Below are 23,977 nucleotides of genomic sequence, written 5' to 3' on the forward strand. Positions count from 1 at the left end.
GAATATTAATTTTTCGCGTCGTAAGACGCGAAAAACTGTTTCCCATCAGAATGAATGGGATGAGGTCAAAAGAACTCGCAAATCTTCCTCTTTTTCAAACATCTCCTGCTCTGGCCTACTTCCACCTAGAAACACCATTCAAACTTTAAAATGTAGTCACAGGTCTTGTCTATTTGAGTTGCATTTGAACTTTTTTTCTACGATGTTTCGTTTTTGAACCCTGACCCTCTAATGATGGTGAGTGATTTTGGAAAAACTCAGGACTTTATAATGGGTGTGTATTGCGTGAGCTAGAATGCAGAACATCACTGAGTCTCCCCCACACACACAGAGAGAGAGACAGAGAGAGAGACACACAGACAGACACACAGACAGACACACATGGACACACACACACAGAGACAGACAGATAGACAGAGACACACACACACACACACGCACACACAGACAGACACACACACTCCTTATGGGGACATTTTCAAATTTCATCCTGCGACTGCTTCATCATACGTTCAGCTACAGAAACCTTTCAACTATCAAAATGTTCGGCTTTTTAAGCTCTTTCAACCTAGATATAATATAATGTAATAAATATGAAAGTTCTCAACGTATGTGGGGTGCGAATTTGCACAGAGCACAGCCCACTCTCGCGATTTCCCAACGGGAAATTGTCTAGTTAGTGGGCTGTGCTCGCAAGCCCACTATGGACACCTCTATAGCAAAGCTATAGGTGTACATAGTGGGCTGTGCGAAGCACAGCCCACTATTGTTATTCCCCGGGCCTCTTTTTATTATTATTATTATTCTTCCTCCCGTTTTTCGGCGGTTCACTTGCCCCGCAGTTTTGAGCGCACACAAACAAAAAATACATCAAAACGTGCGCCTCGATCGGAAGATTACTGCTCTCATTCAGATTTCCAGAATATTAATTTTTCGCGTCGTAAGACGCGAAAAACTGCGAAAAATTTCCCATAAGAATGAATGGGATGAGGAAAAAAAAACTCGCAAATCTTCGACGTTTTTCAAGCATCTCCTGCTCGGGCCTACGTCGACCTAGAAACACCATTCAAACTTTAAAATGTAGGCACAGGTCTTGTCTATTTGAGTTGTATTTGAACTTTTTTCGTACGATGTTTCGTTTTTGACCTCTGACCCCTTAACGACGGTGAGGCGATTTTAGAAAAATTCAGGATTTATAATGGGTGTGTATTGCGGAATGTTCGTGCAGAGCCAACTGCCAGAGTGGGGGGAGAGTCAGAAAAACTCTCACAACTTTTCTCTTTCTCTGACGACCCCGGCCACAAATTACACAGTAGAAGAGTGATTTTTTCACCAAGTTGTAGCCACACTTGTCTTCTTTCTCCCAATGTGTCCACTTTATCAGTAGGATTTACGGTTTTTGATTTATCTGCCTCCAACCGACAAGAGTAGCTCTCAACTGCCCCATTTACTCCAATGCTAATCAGGAGGAGGATTTTCGAGGATTTTCCAAACTGCCCCTGTTTTTAACTCGCTCCTATGACAACATTTCAGAAGCTAGGACCACAAAAAATAATGGCTGTGTTCTTTAAGGCCTCCCTGGCTTGATGGTGAAGAAAATTTTCCCATATCATGTTTGGTTTTGAAGATATAGCAGTAGTTTGAGGTCTAGATTTGAGGCAGAAGTCACTCTCAAATCAGCTGTCCCAGGTGGTTGCTAGTGCTTAACGACAACCATCACCAAGCTGAACTTGGCCTGCAGATGTTAGTATTACTACACCCCCTTGCCATATTTCGGCAGTTAACTCGTCCCGCACCGTTGAGCGCACACAAACCAAAAATATATCAAAACGTGCGGCTCGGTCGGACTCGGTATGCTATCATTCAGTTTTCCAGAATATTAATTTTTCGCGTCGTGAGACGCGAAAAACTGCGCACAACTTTCCCATCAGAATGAATGGGACGAGGTCAAAATATCTCGCAAATCTGTGTCTTTTTCAAACATCTCCTGCTCTGGCCTACTTCCACCTAGAAACACCATTCAAACTTTAAAATGTAGGCACGGGTCTTGTCTATTTGAGTTGTATTTGAACTTTTTTCCTACGATGTTTCATTTTTGAACCCTGACCCTCTAATGATGGTGAGTGATTTTGGAAAAACTCAGGATTTTATAATGGGTGTGTATTGCGTGAGCTAGAGTGCAGAACATCACTGCTAGAGTGGAGAGCAGCTGGAAAAACTTGAGAAAAAACTCTCTTCAGCTTGACTTGGGTCCCACAGCTTTTACTTCACATAGACAATATATATATAGAAGTGTAGGAAATCTTGTTGGCTTTCAGATGATGGTCTTATTTCAGATGTGGGACTTGAACTTGGCTGTAGAAGCCCTCGAGCGACAAGCACTCCAGCATCTCCCCCATAAGCCGCAGTGTTAACTCTGAGACTACATTTCTGGAGTAGAGCAGACAGTACCGGTTTTGTCTCTCACTCTGGCTCCCTCATTTTTCACTCTACAGAAATAAAAAAGACATCACATGGTTCAGCAATGTCTCCTGTTACTCACTGTACTTATATTTTGGCCATAACCATTAGACTTTTGTCTCAAACTGCAGGAGTTTGGGAGGTGTTTTCCCATTCATCCTTATGGGGACATTTTCAAATTTCATCCTGCTACTGCTTCAGCATACATTCAGCTACAGAAACCGTTCAACTATCAAAATGTTTGGCTTTTTGAGCTCTTTCAGCTTTTCAACCTAGATAAAATATAATATAATGTAGATATGAAAGTTCTCAACGTACGTGGGGTGCGAATTAATATTCTGGAAATCTGAATGATAGCAGTAATCTCCTGATCGAGGCGCACGTTTTGATATATTTTTTGTTTGTGTGCGCTCAAAACTGCGGGGCAAGTGAACCGCCGAAAAACGGGAGGAAGAATAATAATAATAACAGAGACACACACACACACACACACACACACACACACACACACACACACACACACACACACACACACACACACACAGACGAAAACACAGTATATTTCCCAACATTTCAACTATATTTAACAATTATCTTTTCATTCATTCAAGCCATGAACTCCATTCCTGGGATGCCCTCTTGACCCAGTGCAGGTGGTGGGAGAGAGCAGGATGATGGACAAACTGTCATCGCTGCTGGTGAAGGAGTCCCACCCCCTGCAGGTCACTATCACCACACTGGTCAGCTTCTTCAGCGACAGACTGATACACCCCAAGTGTGTGAAGGAGAGGTATCACAGGTCCTTCCTTCCTGCTGCTGTCAGTCTACAATCAGCACTGCTCCCAGTAGACCTCACATGTGCACTGTGCAATACAAAACTCTACACATATCCACACACTGTTTGGTTTGCACTAGTTGGACAATTTTTAATAATCATATTTGTTATTTATTGTTTGTTGTAAATACTAAGTTCAAATTGTAAGTTCATATTGTAAATACTATGTATATATGAGTTAATTCTATTTCTTATCTTCTTATTATATTGTTTATTTTTTTACTTTGTATTATTGTTTAGTGTGACACTGTCCTTTGGCTGCTGTGACTAAGAAATTTCCCCATTTGCTGGACAAATAAAGGGATTCTGATTCTGATTCAAATATTTAAATGTTTCCAATCATCAATATATTGAGATTTATTGAATTTCTCAGTCTGATTCAGAGTATTTGACTCATTCTCACTGTAATATCTCTTCATACTCCATCAGCTGATATAATATAAATTGTTTTATGTTCTGTATTTAATGATATATAATATAATAATTCAATATTAATCAATCAATATTACTATTAAATAAGTTTTCTAATTAACATTGATGTTTTTTTTAATGTATTACATTCATAAAAATAAATATTAATCATGAACTGCAGCAGAGTCTGGGGTCTGTCTCAAGTGCTCAGATATCAGCCATCTCATTTGACAAATCACCTCGGATACAGATGACAGATAACACACACACACACACACAAATTTCCCCATTTGCTGGACAAATAAAGGAATTCTGATTCTGATTCAAATATTTAAATGTTTCCAATCATCAATATATTGAGATTTATTGAATTTCTCAGTCTGATTCAGAGTATTTGACTCATTCTCACTGTAATATCTCTTCATACTCCAACAGCTGATATAATATAAATTGTTTTATGTTCAGTATTTAATGATATATAATACAATAATTCAATATTAATCAATCAATATTACTATTAAATAAGTTTTCTAATTAACATTGATGTTTTTTTTAATGTATTACATTCATAAAAATAAATATTAATCATGAACTGCAGCAGAGTCTGGAGTCTGTCTCAAGTGCACAGATATCAGCCATCTCACTTGACAAATCACCTCGGATACAGATGACAGATAACACGGGAGGACTCTGATTGGACAGTTGTGTGGCGTGATTTTGGCCTTGATATAACCCTGGTCCGGCTCTGCTCGTCCCCTTTGACCTACTTGTAGGTAAGTACCAGTCATGTTTGACATGAGCACACTGAAATCGTTCATAAAAGTGGATTTTATTGAAGACATTAGACATTACTATCTCTCCTATGATCACGATAACTCATGATTTCGGAAAAATGAATGTAATTGTTTATGGTCGGTCTGTTTCATCAATATTAATCCGCTGTTGGCCCGGAGCTACTGGGCTCCGACTAGCCAAGCTAACGTGCGTTAGCTAACTGCTAACGGTCGGTCTGTTATAGCAGTAACGCTAGCGGAGCGCTAGCTCGAGTGACCGAGCGCTCGGCTAGTCGGAGCCCAGTAGCTCCGGGCCAGCAGCGGTTAGCAAAGCTACAGGGGTCCATAAGTACAGAATGTGTCTGTGTAGCTAACGGTAATGGGCCTCCGTCAGTCTGTTTCAATACAACACTATTAAGCATGCTAACGGCGCTACTAGGGTCTGGTACATAAACCAGTAGGCCGCAGTCGAAGCCAACAGCGGTGATTTGCTTTTTCTATGAAGAAAAGCTAACCGGAGCGAAAAGCTAACTGTGTGAATGTGTCTGTGTAGCTAACAGTAATGGGTCTCCGTCAGTCTGTTTCAATACAACACTATTAAGACGAGCTAACGGCGCTACTAGGCTCTGGTACATAAACCAGTAGGCCGCAGTCGAAGCCAACAGCGGTGATTTGCTTTTTCTATGAAGAAAAGCTAACTGTGCTAACATCCGTACATGTTTAACAAAAGGGAGCTTATTGAAGCTAGACATTACTGTCTCGTGATTTTGGTTAGGCTGATGTTTATGGCCGATCTGTTTCTATATAAGAACACTGAGCTAAAAGCTAAAACATAAGGCCGAGCTAGATGCTAACAGCGTGAACTCTGGCCTTTGGTCTCTGGTGGCGCGAGCGGCCATCTTCTCTGTTGGTGTGAACTGTACTGTCTCATGCATAGACCCTTAACACAGGTCAGATTTTTTAATAGATGTTACTCATAACATCCGTACATGTTGAACAAAAGTGAGCTTATTGAAGCTAGACATTACTGTCTCGTGATTTTGGTTGGACGGATGTTTATGGCCGATCTGTTTCTATATAAGAACAGCGGCCATCTTCTCTTCCGGTGTGAACTGGACTGTCATGCATAGATCATTAGCACAGGTCAGATTTTTAATAGGCGATATTACACTCATGATTTTGGGATTTTAAAAAAAGGGTTTTATTTAGGTATTCTGTTTTTATACAAGAACATTAATACAAGCTGAAAGCTGTATTTTTTTTTTTTATCCACTTGTTTAGTTTGACTAGTATTTAATACTCCCTTCTGTCCACCGAAAAGCACATTTCTCTTTTTCCGTGTTTGTTTGATTGTCTGTGATAAAATGTGATGAAATGTTTTTTTATTTAGTTAGAAAAGTATCATACTTAAATGTATTATACACTTTTACAACCTGCCTTGATTAAATGGAATAGGAAGCATTTTCATACGTGACTATTTTTGCTTTTGGGAATAAATGTGCATTCAGATGTTGATAAAATCTTGTACAGTTGAAGTTAATGTTGTTTTTACTTGTGTAGTATATTCATTGTCTCATAGTAATTCTTTGTTTTGAGAATACTGTGTAGTATAAAATCATTTATATCATTGATAGTTATTATAATATAGAATTATTTAAAAAAAAATACTGTGCCCAAAAACACACATTATGACAAGTACAGATGTACGTGTGTCTGTTATGCTATTAGCTTGTTGCTAATACTGACTCGTAACATTTGAGACACTTATCTTTTTATTGCACTTTCTCTTTTAGATTAAAGGGTTCCTGTGCTGCAGCTGAGAGTGACCATCCACTGAGATTAATCGCCCTCAACCGTCAGAGCAGAGCATCAACCTTGTGTATCACCACATCACCCACACACCCACAATCACCACATTCATTTTGCATACAAGATATTATATAACGTTGTCTTCAATTACATTTACTAACATTTGAGAAGCATTTCTCGTGTTTTCTTTGTTTTTGACTTTCAGCAGGATGCCCAGGAAGTCGAGGCGGTCTGCGGCGCTGAAGCAGCGCTGGACTAGGCTCAACCTGGAGGAGCCGAGTTCTCCCCCTCCCCCCCCGAAGGTACTTACACAGTAGATAAGCTTCTGTGTCGCAGTGACAACTGTCTGCATGAAAATGGCTGTAGAAATGTTACACCTATTGCTTTTTCCTTTTTTAATGCTGAGTTCTGTGTGTCTGCCATATCTTTGATGTTAATGTTTCTTCTTCAGACGGTGTCCCCTCCGGCCGGAGAGGAGCCTTCTAGCGGGTCAAGGACCAAGCGGACCAGGGAGACCCACCCCCTCTGCTCCCGCGCTCCAGTTGGCAACGTATGCTCTCTCTCACTCTCACTCTCACACTCTCACACACACACACACACACACACACACACGTGCAAAGACATTGTCTGAGGTTAAATGTGTTTGTAATGTTTGTATTGCTTTAAATGTTTTATTATATTTTGTTTTAACTTGTTTGTCTATCTTATGCTTGTTGTTGTTATGATTTATTATTATTTTATGTTTATTTTTTTTATCTGTCATCAGGTGGTTGGCTCTTCACCCCCAGCCAAGCCCTTCTGGAGCACCGGTCGTGCCGAGGTTCGTGCACGTAAGTATCCACCTGTTTTATCCCTAAATGAACAATAAATTAATGAATCATCAATATTACACTTTTTAAACTGGTTTTCATGTACTTTTTTTACTGGTATAAACAAGTGATTGTTGATGTTTCCTGGTAGGCTTTCCTTCATTAGTTTTACACTTTTTCTTTTTTTTAAAATCTGTTTTGTCCTTTACTAAACAGGCCGCGGTACTGGTTACCGCCATCGGGTGCGGAGGTGGCCAACTTCCAAGCTCACCGGACGGAGCCACAAGTTGGTCATCCCACCGGAGTCTCCTGACAAGAAGGTGCTATTATTGTCCAGTTTATGAAGGAAGTAATTGATCTTGAGAGGGATTAATGATTTTCATGCTAAAGAAATTGTCTTTGTTGTTGCAGTTTGTTCTGATTGTCGGGGACTCCCATCTCCGGGCCATCGTGGACGGCTTCGTCGTGATGCCAGAAGGGAAGTATACTTTTGGTTTCATGTCGACCCCTGGGGCCCATGCCGCTCAGCTGCGGACTGAGGTTGTTCACGCTGTTATTCCTCGGACCCCTGATGCTGTCTGTGTTCTTGCCCCCAGTAACAACCTGACGGCGAGCAGGACCGTGGACGAGGCAGCCGCGGACTACGGCCAACTCCTCGCTGCTGTGAGGGACCGCTGGCCGAAGGTAAGCATTTATGCATTTTTTTTGGCGTAGACACCTTTTTTTATTTATTTAGACAAACTGCATTTTGAAATGGGAAAGAGAGGGGGTGTGACATGCAGCAAAGGGATTTGAACCAGAGTCTGCTGCGTATGTGGCATGAGCTCTAACCACTCGACTACCTCCGCGCCCATGGTAAGCTTTTATTTCATGTCTCCCTTGTCCTGCATTCTTAGTAGTTTAACAACAATAGAAGTAGACTGACTACTCTAATAAGACTAATTGTATGAGCTTTTAAATAATAATGTGTACTTAATGTGGTGTGTGTGTGATTTTTGAATGAAACTGTCAGTTGGTGTTTTCTAAAATTTTGTTCTCTACAGGTCTTTGTGCTGGACTTCCCCCCCCGCCTGACTGAGGATGAGGAGCACCAGCGGGCCCTCCGCCAAGAGTTCCACCGCGTGGCAGCTCGTATGGGTATGTAAAACGATATCTTGTCAAGAAAAAGAAATGTACTTAAAAATGTCTGTGATGAACATAGTCATGATGCTACATGTGTGGATGTTGTAATGACTCACTTTTTTTCTTTTTTACATTTTAGGTGTGAGGTACTTCTCTGCCGAGGAGTACTTCCCCCGTACGCGCCTGGAGCTGTGGAGCAGAGACGGCGTAAGTAGAATATCTGTGTGATAGAAAAAGTCTAATTGTCTATAATTTCTTGTGTGTTAATATGAAACCGTCAACACGAGCTACGCTTTTTAGAGTTGAACTTTGTCTGTAAATGGATTTGTCATTCCTGCAGGTTCACCTGAGCGACCGTGAGGGGATGGGCATCCTCGCCGAGCTGCTGTGGACCTCCACGGAGCAGTTCCTGGAGACACCACCACCTCCTCCTCCCACGGTGTCTCCTACCCCTTCACAGCCGCTTAGGAAGGTTTCTCCTAAGCTGGTTGTGAAGGGCGAGGTACGTGCCCCTCTGTCTTCTGACCCCTTCCAATGGAAGGTCGTTGGTCAGAGCCCCAAGGTTAGTACGCTTTTTTATTATAACTATATTATCATTTGTGTTTACTTGTGTTTATGTACATTATGGTGAACAGGTTCACAGTCGTAACTTAAAAAGCACCTATTTAATCAAATATGTGTTGTGCTTTCCCAGTCGCAGGTTCCCGGTCAGGCCAGCGCGGCTCAGCAGCAGGTGACTAATTTTTCTTTTTTTCACAACAAGTTAACTGGTTAGTATTTAAACTTTGTGTATTTGACCAGACAAATATTCATGTCTTTTTTGTTTTTGTTTTTGTCTTTCACAGGAGAAGGAGTCCTTCCTCCCACTGAACCCAATTTGGTTCAGTAGCACGTCCCTTCGTGCTATGGAGCAAGTGTCTCCTTCTCGGCTGTCTGACGTGGCGGACGTCCCGTCTCCTCCGGCGCGCAAGAAGGTAAATGATCTGACATATTCTTCTCAGCTGTATTATAAAGTTTCTGCTGGTTCCCTACAGTTACTGGTGCTATGTTTTTATTTAACGGTGCAGGTGGCCTCCCCAGCGGCAGCCAGGCGTCGTAGGACCACGGAGAGACGCCCCCCTCGCAGCCAGTCTCCTGTGAACAACGTATGTTGCGCAATTGACACACAGTCAGTGTTTACAGTTGAAACGGTGTCTTCATGGAGACATAACTACATTGTCCACTCTGTCTGAATTTTAATATATTTGTCCTCATCTGTCAACAGCTGGTTGGATCCCCTCCAGCCAGGCTGTCACGGAGACTGGAGGACGACGCCCCCTCCAGCCCCCCCCCTCGGTCCAGGACCATGGACGGACCACCCCCCAGCACCCAAACTTCAGTGACCAACGTATGTTACTCTCTGACACAATCTCACACAGAACATGCACTGAGATGTGTAAAGTTTAACATGTTTGTTCTCATGTCTCAATAGCTGGTTGGATCCCCTCCAGCCAGGTTGTCCTGCAGTTTGGGTGATCCGGTGACCCCCTGCTCTTCACCGGCTGCCAAGGTAAATATTATTCCTATTGAATAAAGTTCATAATGTCATTAAAGTCTTCATTTTGCTGAATTATTTGTTCTCAGGTGGCCAGGATGAAGACTCCTTCACCGGCTGGACCGTCCCAGACCCTTAAAGCTGCGGCCTGTCATTCTCCTCGCCCAGCTAAGGTATTTGCTCCACAACTGACACACACAACGTTTACTGTAAAATCAGCTGTAACTACATTACACTGGTTCATTTAACATGTCTGATACCATATCTTTCTCTGCAGTTCACAAATGTCAGTGAGTAAATACATTTGGAAACTTGCTGCGTTGTGTTGTCTCATGTCTAAATATTAACTGGTGTTTATGACTTTTCACAGACCGTCTCGTCACCCGCATCGACCTGCTGGCCCTGGATCATCGACGACGGACTCTCCACCTCTCAGTCCCCTTCGAAAAAGGTAAGGACATTTACATTTGGGTTTATCGTGGGCTTAATAAAGTGTTTGTTTGAGGGGAAAGTATGGTTTACTTTCAACTGAAATGCCAAAACTATTAAGGAAATGAAGGAGAATTAATAATATATTATTGTTAATAATAAAAGTAATAATGGTAATACAATTATGAACAATAACTGAACAACTAGTTTGACACGATTTTATCAATTGTTTAAAGATACACAAGTAACGGAACAGAGGTTTTCTGATTTATTATCTTGGTCAGTTAACATCTTGAAGTGTCAATCTGGTGAGTTTAAAATTTCTGTCATGTTTTTTTTAACCATTTCAATGAATCCAATTCAAAAAAAAAAAAAGACCCAACCCAAAACCAACCTTTTTGTGCCATTGACTCCCATGTAAGCTACGTTTTTAATACACTGCCATTGTAGTATAAATTTAAATATTTATCAATGTTTTCATGTGTAATAGGTGTGAGACAAGTACTAGGGATGTATGAGAGTTGATAGTTATTAATTTAATTAAAGCTGCAGTAGGTAAAATGTTTTTAGTCACATTTCCTTAACCTGTCACTATGCTATGACTGTAGTATATGAAACAGTTAATTACTACAACTAATATTAATGTTAACTAGGCTTATGATTATGCTAATAAGTAATACTTTATGATAATTACTACAACTAATATTAATGTTAACTAGGCTTATGATTATGCTAATAAGTAATACTTTATGATAATGATTATAATTTATCTTATATTTCAGGTACCGGTTAGGGCTACTGTTAGGGCTACTGTTAGGGCTAGTCATAGTCAGAGTCACATGAGGTACAGGAAGTTCTCCAGGAACCACCAGTGTACCTGCATGTCCCTGACTTTTCTGGCGTATCAAAACGAGGGCTGTCAGTTCAACACTGCTGCCCTCGATAGAGTGCTGGCAAAGGGAGATTCGCTTTATGTAGATGTAAAACGTCAGCTGATCCGGAAAAAAACATTCCGCAGTGACCATCTCACTGTGGAAGAACTGCCCAAAAAAGTCCTGACTGACACAGAGGTGTGTAACGTCCACATGCCTGAAATCAGGTGTGGACTTGTGAAAGCCAGTGAAGGCCAGGATTGGTATCTGCCCCTAGCCACACAGTTAGAGTGTTTGTCAGGCGACGTTAATCTGGCTTTAATCATAGTTAGTCCGGAGTGCATTGCAGTTTTCCGTGACCAATCAGGCAGGTACGGTGTGTTTGATTCACACTCGAGAAACGCGGTGGGCTTACCTCACCCCCACGGAACTGCAATTATGAGGACCTTCTCGGAAATCAGTGACTTGGCTGACCACCTGCACAAACTCTTTTCAAATCGTGGACCTTCTGCCGGTTACGAGTTTGTGCCGGTGTCATTCGAAGCCATTGGTTCCAGAGAACGCCCTCAGGCATCTCCTAAACCCAGTACAGCTCTCCCACCAGCAGCAGAGCGTGTCCTTAAGACGGCTCCTGCACCGCCAGCGACAGCCCCTGCACCGCCAGCAGCAGCCCGCGCACCGACAGCGACAGCCCGCGCACCGCCGTCAGCAGCCCGCGCACCGCCGTCAGCAGCCCCCGTCCGCAAGACAGCCCGCGCACCGCCGTCAGCAGCCCCCGTCCGCAAGACAGCCCCCGTCCGCAAGACAGCCCGCGCACCGCCGTCAGCAGCCCCCGTCCGCAAGACAGCCCGCACACCGCCGTCAGCAGCCCCCGTCCGAAAGACAGCCCCCGCACCGCCGGCAGCAGCCCCCGCACCGCAAGCGTCGGAACCTGTCCTCAAGACTGCCCCCGCGCCGCCAGCAAAAGAGAATTTGACAAAGTGGCCAAAGCATCAGCGAAGAAAAGTGATGCGGAAAGCCAGCAAAAAACACACATTACTGTCTGGTGAACAAAGAAGCAACAAGTACAACAGCAAACTCCAAGCACAAAGGAGAAAATACGCCCAAGACGGTCTCGATCGGAAACAGCGATCCTTCGAATTTTACCACAAAAACGCAAAAGTTCGAGACAAGAAGAGGGAAGAAGTCGTCAGAAGATACAGGGAAGATGCTACTTTCAGAAGACGACAGAAGACTTACGTCACAAAGAAGTACAAGGAAGATGCCGCGTTCTGCACCAGACAGAAGAAAGTCATTACAGATAGATACAGAGAAGATGCCGCGTTCCGCACCAGACAGAAGAAAGTCATTACAGAAAGATACAAGGAAGATGCCACGTTCCGCGCCAGACAGAAGAGGTACATGACTGACAGATACAGATCAGATGCAGCGTTTCGGAGCAGACAAACATTTGGCATGTCTCTGAGATACAACACAGATCAAAGCTATAGGCAAAAGCAAAAGCACAAGTTCAATGTTAGATATCAGAATGATCTGGAATTTAGACGTCGTTTCAATCAACGTTGCAACCAGCAGAGAAAAACCAAATTGGACACAAATGCTGCCTTTAGTGTATTTTACAAGATGCGGAAAGCGCTTAGAATCAGACGCAAATACAGACAAATTGTGCACCACCGCCCCAAGCCCCTGATTGATCCGGTGATCGCAGTAGCCATAGCTGTCTTTCGTGAGTCCATTAGCCATGGACCCACATACATTTGTACCGTTTGTCACAGAGCCATGTTTCCTAATCAGGTCAAAGAATGTAAAAGACAAAAATATAGGGAGCACGCAAAAGTGGCGGCAGCATGCTTGACAAGAAAATATGTTCACTTTTGCGACGGCGAGTGCTCTACCCCTTGCTCTGTGCCACAAGAGAGACTGCATGAGTGGATATGCGACACCTGTGACGGCCACCTTGGCAGAGGACGCATACCACCCATGGCAGTCGCAAACAATTTAGAGTTGGCGCCCATCCCCACAGAATTGGCTACACTTAATATGCTTGAGAGGCAGCTGATTTCAAAAATCCTTCCCTTTGCCAAAATTGTTGCTCTGCCAAAAGGCCAACAGAGGGCAGTCCACGGAGCTGTTGTGTGCGTTCCAGCAGAGGTGCAATCGATCGTCAACAGTCTCCCAAGGCCCAGAGCAGAAGCGCAGCTGCTTCAAGTCAAATTGAAAAGGCATATTAAGTACAAAGGTTACCAGCACTTCTACACCGTTAATATGCAGAATGTGCTAGCTGCCCTTGCAAAATTGAGAGAAACGCATTCGGAATATAGAAATGTGTTTATCGACGAGACTGCCACTTTCGACTGTCTGCTCGAAGAAGAGGAGCCCAGCATCCCAGAGGAAGATAGGGATGTCGATTTGGAGGAATTTTTTAACAGTCAAAATGAACCGGGACAGTTCGAGGCAGCTGAAGAAGAAGAGGAGGAGCTGAGACCGCAGCCCAGCTCAGAAGAGGAGCCCATCCCAGAAGAGTTCAGACCGGAAGAGGAGCCGAGCATCCCAGAGGACGATAGGGATGTAGATTTGGATGATTTTTTTCAGAGCCAAAATGAACCGGGACAGTTGGAGGAGCTGAGACCAGAGCCCATCGGAGAAGAGGAGCCCATCGGAGAAGAGTATCCCAGCATCCCAGAGGACGATATGGATGTAGATTTAGAGGAGTTCTTCAAAAGCGAAAATGAACCGGGACAGTCAGAAGCCGCTGAGGAGGAAGAAGAGGAGGAGCTGAGACCAGGCCTCTCCCTGGACACTTGCATGCAGCCCCCCGACATTGCACAGGAAATCCTTTCATATGGCGACGGCGTATTTAGTGTTGCCCCCGCGCAAGGCAACAAACCGGTTGGTTTTTTCACCGTACCCAAGTTAGAGGCCATGGCTTTTCCTGTGCAATTTCCGACGGGAGAGAACACGTTGGACGAAGATAGAAGCGTCTCCCTGTCCCCGAGTCTCTACTTTAATTGTAGGCTCTTTGCTGCAGATGCGCGTTTTGCAAGTGACCAGAGTTATCTTTTCTTTGCGCAGTTTGTTACAGAGACTCACCTCGCGACCAGTAGCATGTCTATACAAATGCGCAAAGGAAAGTCCAAAACCAGAGACGGCCGTAGGATCAATAACGTCATGCTCCAGGATAAGGACGAAGTAGAGCGGCTCATTATGAACCAAGACGCGACTAGGTTCATGCAACCTCTCAGAGGCACTCCAGCCTATTGGAACAAAACCCTCAAAGACGTGCACGCGATGGTTCGTCAAATTGGAAAACCGACATTTTTTGCGACGTTCTCTGCTGCTGAGATGAGATGGCCTGAGTTCATAGAGGCCATCAAAGCTCAGCAGGGTGAACAACAACAACCGTTTTCAGATTTGGATTGGAAAACAAAATGCGACATTCTGAGAAGTAACCCCGTCACAGTAATGCGCATGTTTGAAAAGAGAGTCGAAGCTCTCATGACAAACCTCATCCTCTCTCCCGCACAACCGCTCGGGGAAGTAGATGATTATTTTTATCGCGTCGAGTTCCAAGCCAGGGGAAGCCCGCACATCCACATGCTTATTTGGATAAAAGATTCGCCTAAATTCGAAGACGCCTCCGATAGAGAAATCAGGGAATTTATAGATCGTTATATTAGTTGCAAAATGCCCGACCCTGACGCAGATCCGGAACTCCACAAAACAGTGTCAGAGGTTCAGGTGCACAGCAGGAAACATTCAAAGTCCTGTAAGAAGGGTAATGTAGCCTGCAGGTTCGGCTTTCCAAAACTACCGATGGATAAAACGTTCATCACCAGGCCCCCCACTATTAATTGCCACCAAAAAGAAGATCAAGATGATGCAGACTTCGAAGCAGAAATAGCGGAGCAGAAAAAGGCCCTCGCAGACCAACAAAAATTGGCTAAACAAACGCTCCAACCACTTAGAGATCTGCTTATGGATCCGGCCGCTTCGTTCAGCAGTTTGACAGACTTGCTTTGCCGGTGCAACTTGACTCACGAAGAATACGTCGACGCCGCAGAGTGCCTGGCAAACAGTCACGTCGTGATGCTGAGGCGCCATCCAAATGATTGTTGGGTTAATGCCTACAATCCCGATTTGCTTAGGGCGTGGAACGCAAATATGGACATCCAGTACGTCATAGACGATTATAGCTGCATCATGTACATGATGTCGTACGTAACAAAACCGGAGCACGAGATGACGGAATTCCTTAAGAACGTCATCAAAGATGTTAAGCAATCTGACGTTAACGAGCGCGACGAAATGAAACAAATTATGCAGGCCTACTCTAAACACAGAGAGGTCAGCGCTCAAGAGGCCGTAGCCCGTACCTGCAGCTTACGCCTCAAGAAGTGCTCCCGATCCGTGGCCTTCATTCGGACCGACGAGGACGGCGTGAGAATGAGTCACCCCATGGGTAGACTGGAAAAAATGGACCCGCAATCGGAGGACGTATGGATGTCGGGGTTGCCTGAGAAATACATCAACAGACCTCGCGATCGAGAGTTTGAAGGCATGTGCCTGGCCGAGTTTGTGTCGGAGTACAGGGTACTCTACGGCCATCAAAAGGAAAGTCCGAACGCCATTTCGCTGTTAAACGATCAGGGATATATCCAAAAGAGAACCGTGGGAAAACCGGCGATTATTAGATTCACGCGCTTCTCTGAGGAAAAAAATCCAGAAAAGTTTTACAGACGACTGCTGAAACTTTATCTGCCACATCGATCCGACGCCGATCTGACAGATAACGCGTACCCCACTTACGAACAGTTTTACAAGTGTGGCGAGAAGTGGGGTATGACAGTAGAGCAAATTGTGGGGCGCAACAAAAAACGCTACGAGGGCCAGGGAAAAAGCATGGACGCTGCGTTTGAACAGCTTGAGGTGTGCGGTCCTCTCGTGAATGCGTGGAACTCTTTTGCGCCCGAAGTCGAAGTAGACAGGCTGGAGTGCATGGCGGAACTCGAACCTCGCGATCAGGACGAAAACGGCGAAGACGTCCCGGAATTCGGCACTAAAAAGGATAAGGGGAGCTCTATGCCTAGAATAGATGCTCCAGAGTTGAGTCCAGACTTTGTTAGGAAAATGTACCAAAGTCTGAACGAAACTCAGGCTTCCGTTTTCTACAGCGTTCGACAGTGGTGCTTTGACCTAGTCTGGGGCCACAATCCAGAACCGTTTTATTACTTCCTATCGGGAGGGGCTGGATGTGGCAAATCGCATGTGATCAAGTGCATTCACCACGAGGCAACGAGAGTTCTGCGTGAGCTCCCGAGATTTCGGGACGACGCAGACATGTCCCAACCGGCAGTGCTGCTGACCGCATTCACGGGTACAGCGGCATTCAACATATCAGGCAACACGTTGCACTCGATTCTCAAATTGCCAAGGTCCTTGAAGCCACCTTATCAAGGTCTTGGAAATGCACTGGACGAGGTCAGAGCAACGCTGGCGAACGCTGAGATTCTCATCATCGACGAGATATCCATGGTCTCTAAAGAGCTATTTGCCTACGTGCATTGGCGATTTCAGCAGATCAGGGGTAATCGGAAGCCGTTCGGAGGCATGTCTGTCCTGGCCGTAGGTGACTTTTATCAACTGCCGCCCCTTGGTAAAGCCAAGCCGCTGTGTGTGTACGAAGAGACCGAGTTTGATCTCTGGAAGGATCACTTCAAAATGGTCACCCTGACAGAGATCATGCGACAGAAAGACGATCGAGCTTTTGCTGAACTCTTGAACCGTCTCAGGGTGAAGCAAAAGCAAGATCCTTTGTTAGATGAAGACAGGCTCTTGCTTACACAGGCGGTGGCTGATAGTCAGCATTGCACAGCACAGGGTCTACACATCTACGCCACAAACAAAGAAGTAGACCGTCACAACGCCGACATCGTAAACGCCTCCTACGAGAACGCGACTGCCATTGCAGCTCGTGATTTTCGAAAAGACCCCAGAACTGGCTGCATGACGTTTGTGTCTGGGCAAATTAAAGGACACAGGCGAGACTTGCCCGACAACATAATGGCTGCTCAAGGAGTACGCGTTATGTTGATCCGAAATTTAGATGTGGAGGACGGCCTCGTGAACGGTACATTTGGAACCATTTCGAACATTGTATTTGAAGAACCACAAGGCGTGAAGATGATTGGACTCCTGCTGGACAATCCTACAGCAGGACAGAGATTCCGCAAAAAAATGTTAGGTCCCTCAGATAACTCGGTGTACATAGAAAGATCTGAGGAGCACCTAAGTAATAGAAAGGGGGTTGTTCGTCGCCAGTTCCCCCTCAAATTAGCTTTCGCGTGTACGACCCACAAAGTTCAAGGAATGACCATGCCGTCGGCCGTTGTGTGTCTGAAGCGTGTTTTTGAGCCCGGTATGGCCTACGTTGCTCTCAGCCGCACAACGTCGCTTCAAGGTCTCACCATCCTTGACTTTGATGAGAAAAAAATTTACGCTGACCCCAAGATCAAGACAGCTCTGGAAAGTATGCCTCAAGCATCTTTCCAAAGCTGTCGACCATTGTTGACGCTGTTGAAATCTGTTAAACAAACTCCAAAGGTTTTGACAATCGTCCACCACAACACGCAGGGTCTGCCATGTCACATGGTGGACCTGAAATCGCATCACGAGCTCCGACAAGCAGATGTGCTTTGCCTAACAGAGACACACTTGTCGGGCTCCTCTGTCGCTGAAATTTTTCATTTGGAGGGGCACACCATGTTCACACGTAGCAGACAGCTGTCTTACAACAGCTGTGTGAACATGGCCAAAAAAGAGGGAGGTGGAGTTGCGATGTACTGTAGAGACACTGTTCAAGCAGAGCCTCGCAGGTACATGCAAAACGTCACTGATTTGGAGTTTGTTGTCGTCAAAATTGAGGCTCCAGTCAAAGTGCTAATAGCGACTGTGTACAAACCGCCAAGTTTTCAACTGGGAATCTTTCTCCCAAACTTGGAAAAGCTCTTGGACTCATTGGAAATGTCAGGTCAGCAGCCCATCGTTGTTTGTGGCGATTTTAACGAGGACCTCCTTTCAAAAGGGACAAAAAGTATCCGAGATTTGTTTCAGTCCAGAGGGTACACTCAATTAGTAGCAAATTCGACAACCGAAAAGAACACACTGATTGACCACATTTATATTTCACATCCCGATAAATGTCTTCAATCAGGTGTTCTCCAAACGTATTACAGTTACCACAGTCCAGTTTATTGTGTTTTGACTGACTAATAGCCTCTCCAGCTGTTCTGTCCAAGACCTGTTGTGCCACGTTTTACAGTGTATCTGGAGTCTGTGATTTGGTTATTTATTGAGCTAATTCATTTATTGAGCTAATTATCATTGTGATTTATTGAGCCAAGTGATTTGTGATTTATTGAGCTAATTATCATTGTTAAATCATGCTGTAATTTATTTCAGGATTTACTCGTTTAGTCTTTGTGCATTTTGTCATGTAATTGTTTTTCATATGTATGTTGTTACAGTGGCATGTCTTGGCTGGAAATGGTTTAATCTTGTGGAAATGTAAATGTCTTTATTTATATATTTGTGTATTTGTTCATTTTAGAATGGGGTCAGCAAATTCTTCTCATGAGGTCACAAAAGTTACCATGTAATTATGTATTTTTAATCATGCATGTATCATGTAATGTAATTGTATTTTTAATCATGCATGTATCATGTAATCTAATTTTATTTTTAATCATGCATCTATCATGTAATGTTATTGTGTTTTTATTGTATTTTCTTTTTTTTACTGTATTTTCTTTTTTTTCTTTTTCTTTTTCTTTTTCTGCTGGGTTGTTGTCACTATTCATCGTTGCAGGGAGGAAGCTGAACATCCAGCTGAGATGCAGACCAAGCTGCATGTCAAACCAGGTCCATCACAAGGTAAGTGTCTTTTTTTTCCTTTTTTTTTTTTTGAGTGATTCATTTGCATTGAGTGATTTAACTCAATGATGATGTCATTGTCTTTCTAGGATGATCCAGTGAGAAAGACCCCCAGAGGACTTCAGCAGATCTCTCTCCAGCGACGACAACAACCCAGGAGAAAATAAGGGAAGTAAGATTTAGTTAAATTCTCATCTTTCAATTCAGTCTTTGAAATTTGTAACCAATTTATGTCTTTTAAATCTGACAACATATTATACAGACAGCAGGAAGAAGACCTTCAGAAGACTGCAGCACCAATAAGGGAAGTAAGATTTCGTTAAATTCTCAACTTTCACTTCACTCTTTTGAAATCTGTAACCAATTTGTGTTTTAAATCTGACATTTACAGACAGCAGGAAGAAGACCGCCAGAGGACTGCAGCAACAATAAGGGAAGTAAAATTTCGTTATATTCTCAACTTTCACTTCAGTCTTTGAAACCTGTAACCAATTTGTCTTTGAAATCTGACATTTACAGACGGCAGGAAGAAGACCTCCAGAGGACTGCAGCAACAATAAGGGAAGTAAAATTTCGTTAAATTCTCAACTTTCACTTCAGTCTTTGAAACCTGTAACCAATTTGTCTTTGAAATCTGACATTTACAGACGGCAGGAAGAAGACCTCCAGAGGACTGCAACAACAATACGGGAAGTAAGATTTCATTAAATTCTCAACTTTCACTTCAGTCTTTGAAATCTGTAACTAATTTATGTCTTTTAAATCTGGCAACATTTATACAGACGGTGGGAAGAAGACCTCCAGAGGACTGCAACAACAATACGGGAAGTAAGATTTCATTAAATTCTCAACTTTCACTTCACTCTTTTGAAACCTGTAACTAATTTATGTCTTTTAAATCTGGCAACATTTATACAGACGGTGGGAAGAAGACCTCCAGAGGACTGCAGCAACAATAAGGGAAGTAAGAGTTTTTCAACTTTGACTTTTTTTCACTCCAGGAAGAAAGCCGCCTGCTTTTTTTTTTTTTTTTTAAGAAAAATAAACGTTATCTCTGTTACAAAATGATGGTGTATGCCTCTTGAATTATTAATTATGTTCCATGTTTAGCTTTAGTTTGTAACAAACACCATAGATGAAGATGCTGAGAATGAATGGTAGGTGGTGAAATGAATACATTGTAGCATTGTAGTGTAGTGTAGTATTGTATCATAGCATTGTCAATCCTCATTTCTCATTGACAATGAAAAAAATGAAACCGTTTTTCAAAAATCAACATCTCTGGCATAGTTTGACCTAGACACACTAGTCAAACTTAAAATGTAGATCTAAAAGTTCTCAACGTACGTGGGGTGCGAATTTGCACAGAGCACAGCCCACTCTCGCGATTTCCCAACGGGAAATTGTCTAGTTAGTGGGCTGTGCTCGCAAGCCCACTAGGGACACCTCTATAGCAAAGCTATAGGTGTCCCTAGTGGGCTGTGCGGAGCACAGCCCACTATTGTTATTCACCGCGCCTCTTTTTATTATTCTTCCTCCCGCCCTTTTTTTGACGGTTAACTTGCCCCGCAGCTTTGAGCGCACACAAACAAAAAATATATCAAAACGTGCGCCTCGATCGGACTCGGCGTGCTATTATTTGTTTTCTCCAGGTCGGAAGTTTTCGCGTCGTAAGACGCGAAAAACTGCGAAAAATTTCCCATAAGAATGAATGGGACGAGGAAAAAAAAGATCGCAAATCTTCCACGTTTTTCAAACATGTCCTGCTCGGGCCTACGTTGACCTAGAAACACCATTCAAACTTTAAAACGTCGGCATGGGTCTTGTCTATCTGAGTTGTATTTGAAGTTTTTTCCCACGATGTTTCGTTTTTGAACTCTGACCCTTGAAAGATGGTGAGTGATTTTGGAAAAATTCAGGACTTTATAATGGGTGTGTATTGCGGAATGTTCGTGCAGAGCCAACTGCCAGAGTGGGGGGAGACTCAGAAAAACTCTCACAACTTTTCTCTTTCTCTGACGACCACAGCCACAAATTACACAGTAGAAGAGTGATTTTTTCACCAAGTTGTAGCCACACTTGTCTTCTTTCTCCCAATGTGTCCACTTTATTGGTAGGATTTACGGTTTTTGATTTATCTGCCTCCAACCGACAAGAGTAGCTCTCAACTGCTCCATTTACCCCAATGTTAATCTGGAGGAGGATTTTCGAGGATTTTCCAAAATGCCCCTGTTTTTAACTCGCTCCTATTACCACATTTCAGAAGCTAGGACCACCAAAAATAATGGCTGTGTTCTTTAAGGTCTCCCTGGCTTGATGGTGAAGAAAATTTTCCAATATCATGTTTGGTTTTGAAGATATAGCACTAATTTGAGGTCTAGATTTGGGGCAAAAGTCACTCTCAAATCAGCTGTCCCAGGTGGTTGCTAGGGGTTAACGACAACCATCACCGCGGCAACCAAGCAGAGCTGGGCCTGCAGATGTTAGTATTACTACACCCCTTTGCCATATTTCGGCACTTAACTCGTCCCGCACCGTTGAGCGCACGCAAACAAAAAATATATCAAAACGTGCGGCTCGCTCTGACTCGGTATGCTATTATTCAGTTTTCCAGAATATTAATTTTTCGCGTCGTAAGACGCGAAAAACTGTTTCCCATAAGAATGAATGGGACGAGGTCAAAAGTCTGCGTCTTTTTCAAACATCTCCTGCTCTGGCCTACTTTCACCTAGAAACACCATTCAAACTTTAAAATGTAGGCACGGGTCTTGTCTATTTGAGTTGTATTTGAACTTTTTTCCTACGATGTTTCGTTTTTGAACCCTGACCCTCTAACGATCGTGAGTGATTTTGGAAAAACTCAGGACTTTATAATGGGTGTGTATTGCGTGAGCTAGAATGCAGAACATCACTGAGTCTCCCCCACACACACACAGAGAGAGACAGAGAGAGAGACACACAGACAGACACACAGACAGACACACACACACAGAGACAGACAGATAGACAGAGACACACACACACACACACACACACACATGCACACACAGACAGACACACACACTCCTTATGGGGACATTTTCAAATTTCATCCTGCGACTGCTTCATCATACGTTCAGCTACAGAAACCGTTCAACTATCAAAATGTTTGGCTTTTTAAGCTCTTTCAGCCTGGATATAATATAATGTAAATATGAAAGTTCTCAACGTACGTGGGGTGCGAATTTGCACAGAGCACAGCCCACTCTCGCGATTTCCCAACGGGAAATTGTCTAGTGTTTGTATTACTACACCCCCTTGCCTGATTTCGGCACTTAACTCGTCCCGCACCGTTGAGCGCACACAAACAAAAAATATATCAAAACGTGCGGCTCGGTCGGACTCGGTATGCTATTATTCAGTTTTCCAGAATATTAATTTTTCGCATCGTGAGACGCGAAAAACTGTTTCCCATCAGAATGAATGGGACGAGGTCAAAAGAACTTGCAAATCTGCGTCTTTTTCAAACATCTCCTGCTCTGGCCTACTTCCACCTAGAAACACAATTCAAACTTTAAAATGTAGGCACGGGTCTTGTCTATTTGAGTTGTATTTGAACTTTTTTCCTACGATGTTTCGTTTTTGAACCCTGACCCTCTAACGATCATGAGTGATTTTGGAAAAACTCAGGACTTTATAATGGGTGTGTATTGCGTGAGCTAGAATGCAGAACATCACTGAGTCTCCCCCACACACACAGAGAGAGAGACAGAGAGAGAGACACACAGACAGACACACAGACAGACACACACGGACACACACACACAGAGAGAGACAGATGGACAGAGACACACACACGCACACACAGACAGACACACACACTCCTTATGGGGACATTTTCAAATTTCATCCTGCGACTGCTTCATCATACGTTCAGCTACAGAAACCGTTCAACTATCAAAATGTTCGGCTTTTTAAGCTCTTTCAGCCTAGATATAATATAATGTAAATATGAAAGTTCTCAACGTACGTGGGGTGCGAATTTGCACAGAGCACAGCCCACTCTCGCGATTTCCCAACGGGAAATTGTCTAGTTAGTGGGCTGTGCTCGCAAGCCCACTATGGACACCTCTATAGCAAAGCTATAGGTGTACATAGTGGGCTGTGCGAAGCACAGCCCACTATTGTTATTCCCCGGGCCTCTTTTTATTATTATTATTATTCTTCCTCCCGTTTTTCGGCGGTTCACTTGCCCCGCAGTTTTGAGCGCACACAAACAAAAAATACATCAAAACGTGCGCCTCGATCGGAAGATTACTGCTCTCATTCAGATTTCCAGAATATTAATTTTTCGCGTCGTAAGACGCGAAAAACTGCGAAAAATTTCCCATAAGAATGAATGGGATGAGGAAAAAAAAACTCGCAAATCTTCGACGTTTTTCAAGCATCTCCTGCTCGGGCCTACGTCGACCTAGAAACACCATTCAAACTTTAAAATGTAGGCACAGGTCTTGTCTATTTGAGTTGTATTTGAACTTTTTTCGTACGATGTTTCGTTTTTGACCTCTGACCCCTTAACGACGGTGAGGCGATTTTAGAAAAATTCAGGATTTATAATGGGTGTGTATTGCGGAATGTTCGTGCAGAGCCAACTGCCAGAGTGGGGGGAGAGTCAGAAAAACTCTCACAACTTTTCTCTTTCTCTGACGACCCCGGCCACAAATTACACAGTAGAAGAGTGATTTTTTCACCAAGTTGTAGCCACACTTGTCTTCTTTCTCCCAATGTGTCCACTTTATCAGTAGGATTTACGGTTTTTGATTTATCTGCCTCCAACCGACAAGAGTAGCTCTCAACTGCCCCATTTACTCCAATGCTAATCAGGAGGAGGATTTTCGAGGATTTTCCAAACTGCCCCTGTTTTTAACTCGCTCCTATGACAACATTTCAGAAGCTAGGACCACAAAAAATAATGGCTGTGTTCTTTAAGGCCTCCCTGGCTTGATGGTGAAGAA

The 23,977-nt window shown here is 43.5% G+C and overlaps 3 protein-coding genes across 10 annotated transcripts in view; 2 read left to right on the forward strand and 1 right to left on the reverse strand.

The window, feature by feature from the left end:
- Window positions 1-23,977, reverse strand: part of dlg4b (discs, large homolog 4b) — a 175,659-nt gene that overhangs the window by 40,996 nt on the left and 110,686 nt on the right. The window lies entirely within an intron of this gene.
- LOC311251766 (uncharacterized protein) lies at window positions 4,457-9,108 on the forward strand (the record flags this gene model as incomplete). Its single annotated transcript, XM_084344404.1, has 11 exons — window positions 4,457-4,479; window positions 6,273-6,590; window positions 6,740-6,838; window positions 7,055-7,118; window positions 7,314-7,417; window positions 7,509-7,781; window positions 8,141-8,234; window positions 8,359-8,426; window positions 8,560-8,781; window positions 8,914-8,926; window positions 9,065-9,108. The coding sequence occupies exons 2-11, from the start codon at window positions 6,498-6,500 to the stop codon at window positions 9,106-9,108; spliced, it is 1,074 nt and encodes a 357-aa protein (XP_084200530.1). The 5' UTR covers window positions 4,457-4,479; window positions 6,273-6,497.
- LOC311251767 (uncharacterized protein) lies at window positions 8,795-20,161 on the forward strand. Its single transcript, XM_084344405.1, has 10 exons — window positions 8,795-8,952; window positions 9,065-9,193; window positions 9,287-9,364; window positions 9,484-9,606; window positions 9,691-9,768; window positions 9,843-9,926; window positions 10,124-10,204; window positions 10,965-12,451; window positions 13,376-18,983; window positions 19,073-20,161. The coding sequence occupies exons 2-9, from the start codon at window positions 9,125-9,127 to the stop codon at window positions 18,321-18,323; spliced, it is 6,948 nt and encodes a 2,315-aa protein (XP_084200531.1). The 5' UTR covers window positions 8,795-8,952; window positions 9,065-9,124; the 3' UTR covers window positions 18,324-18,983; window positions 19,073-20,161.

This window comes from Pagrus pagrus, assembly GCF_965226575.1.
Source record: "Pagrus pagrus genome assembly, chromosome: 22".
Classification (NCBI taxonomy): domain Eukaryota; kingdom Metazoa; phylum Chordata; class Actinopteri; order Spariformes; family Sparidae; genus Pagrus; species Pagrus pagrus.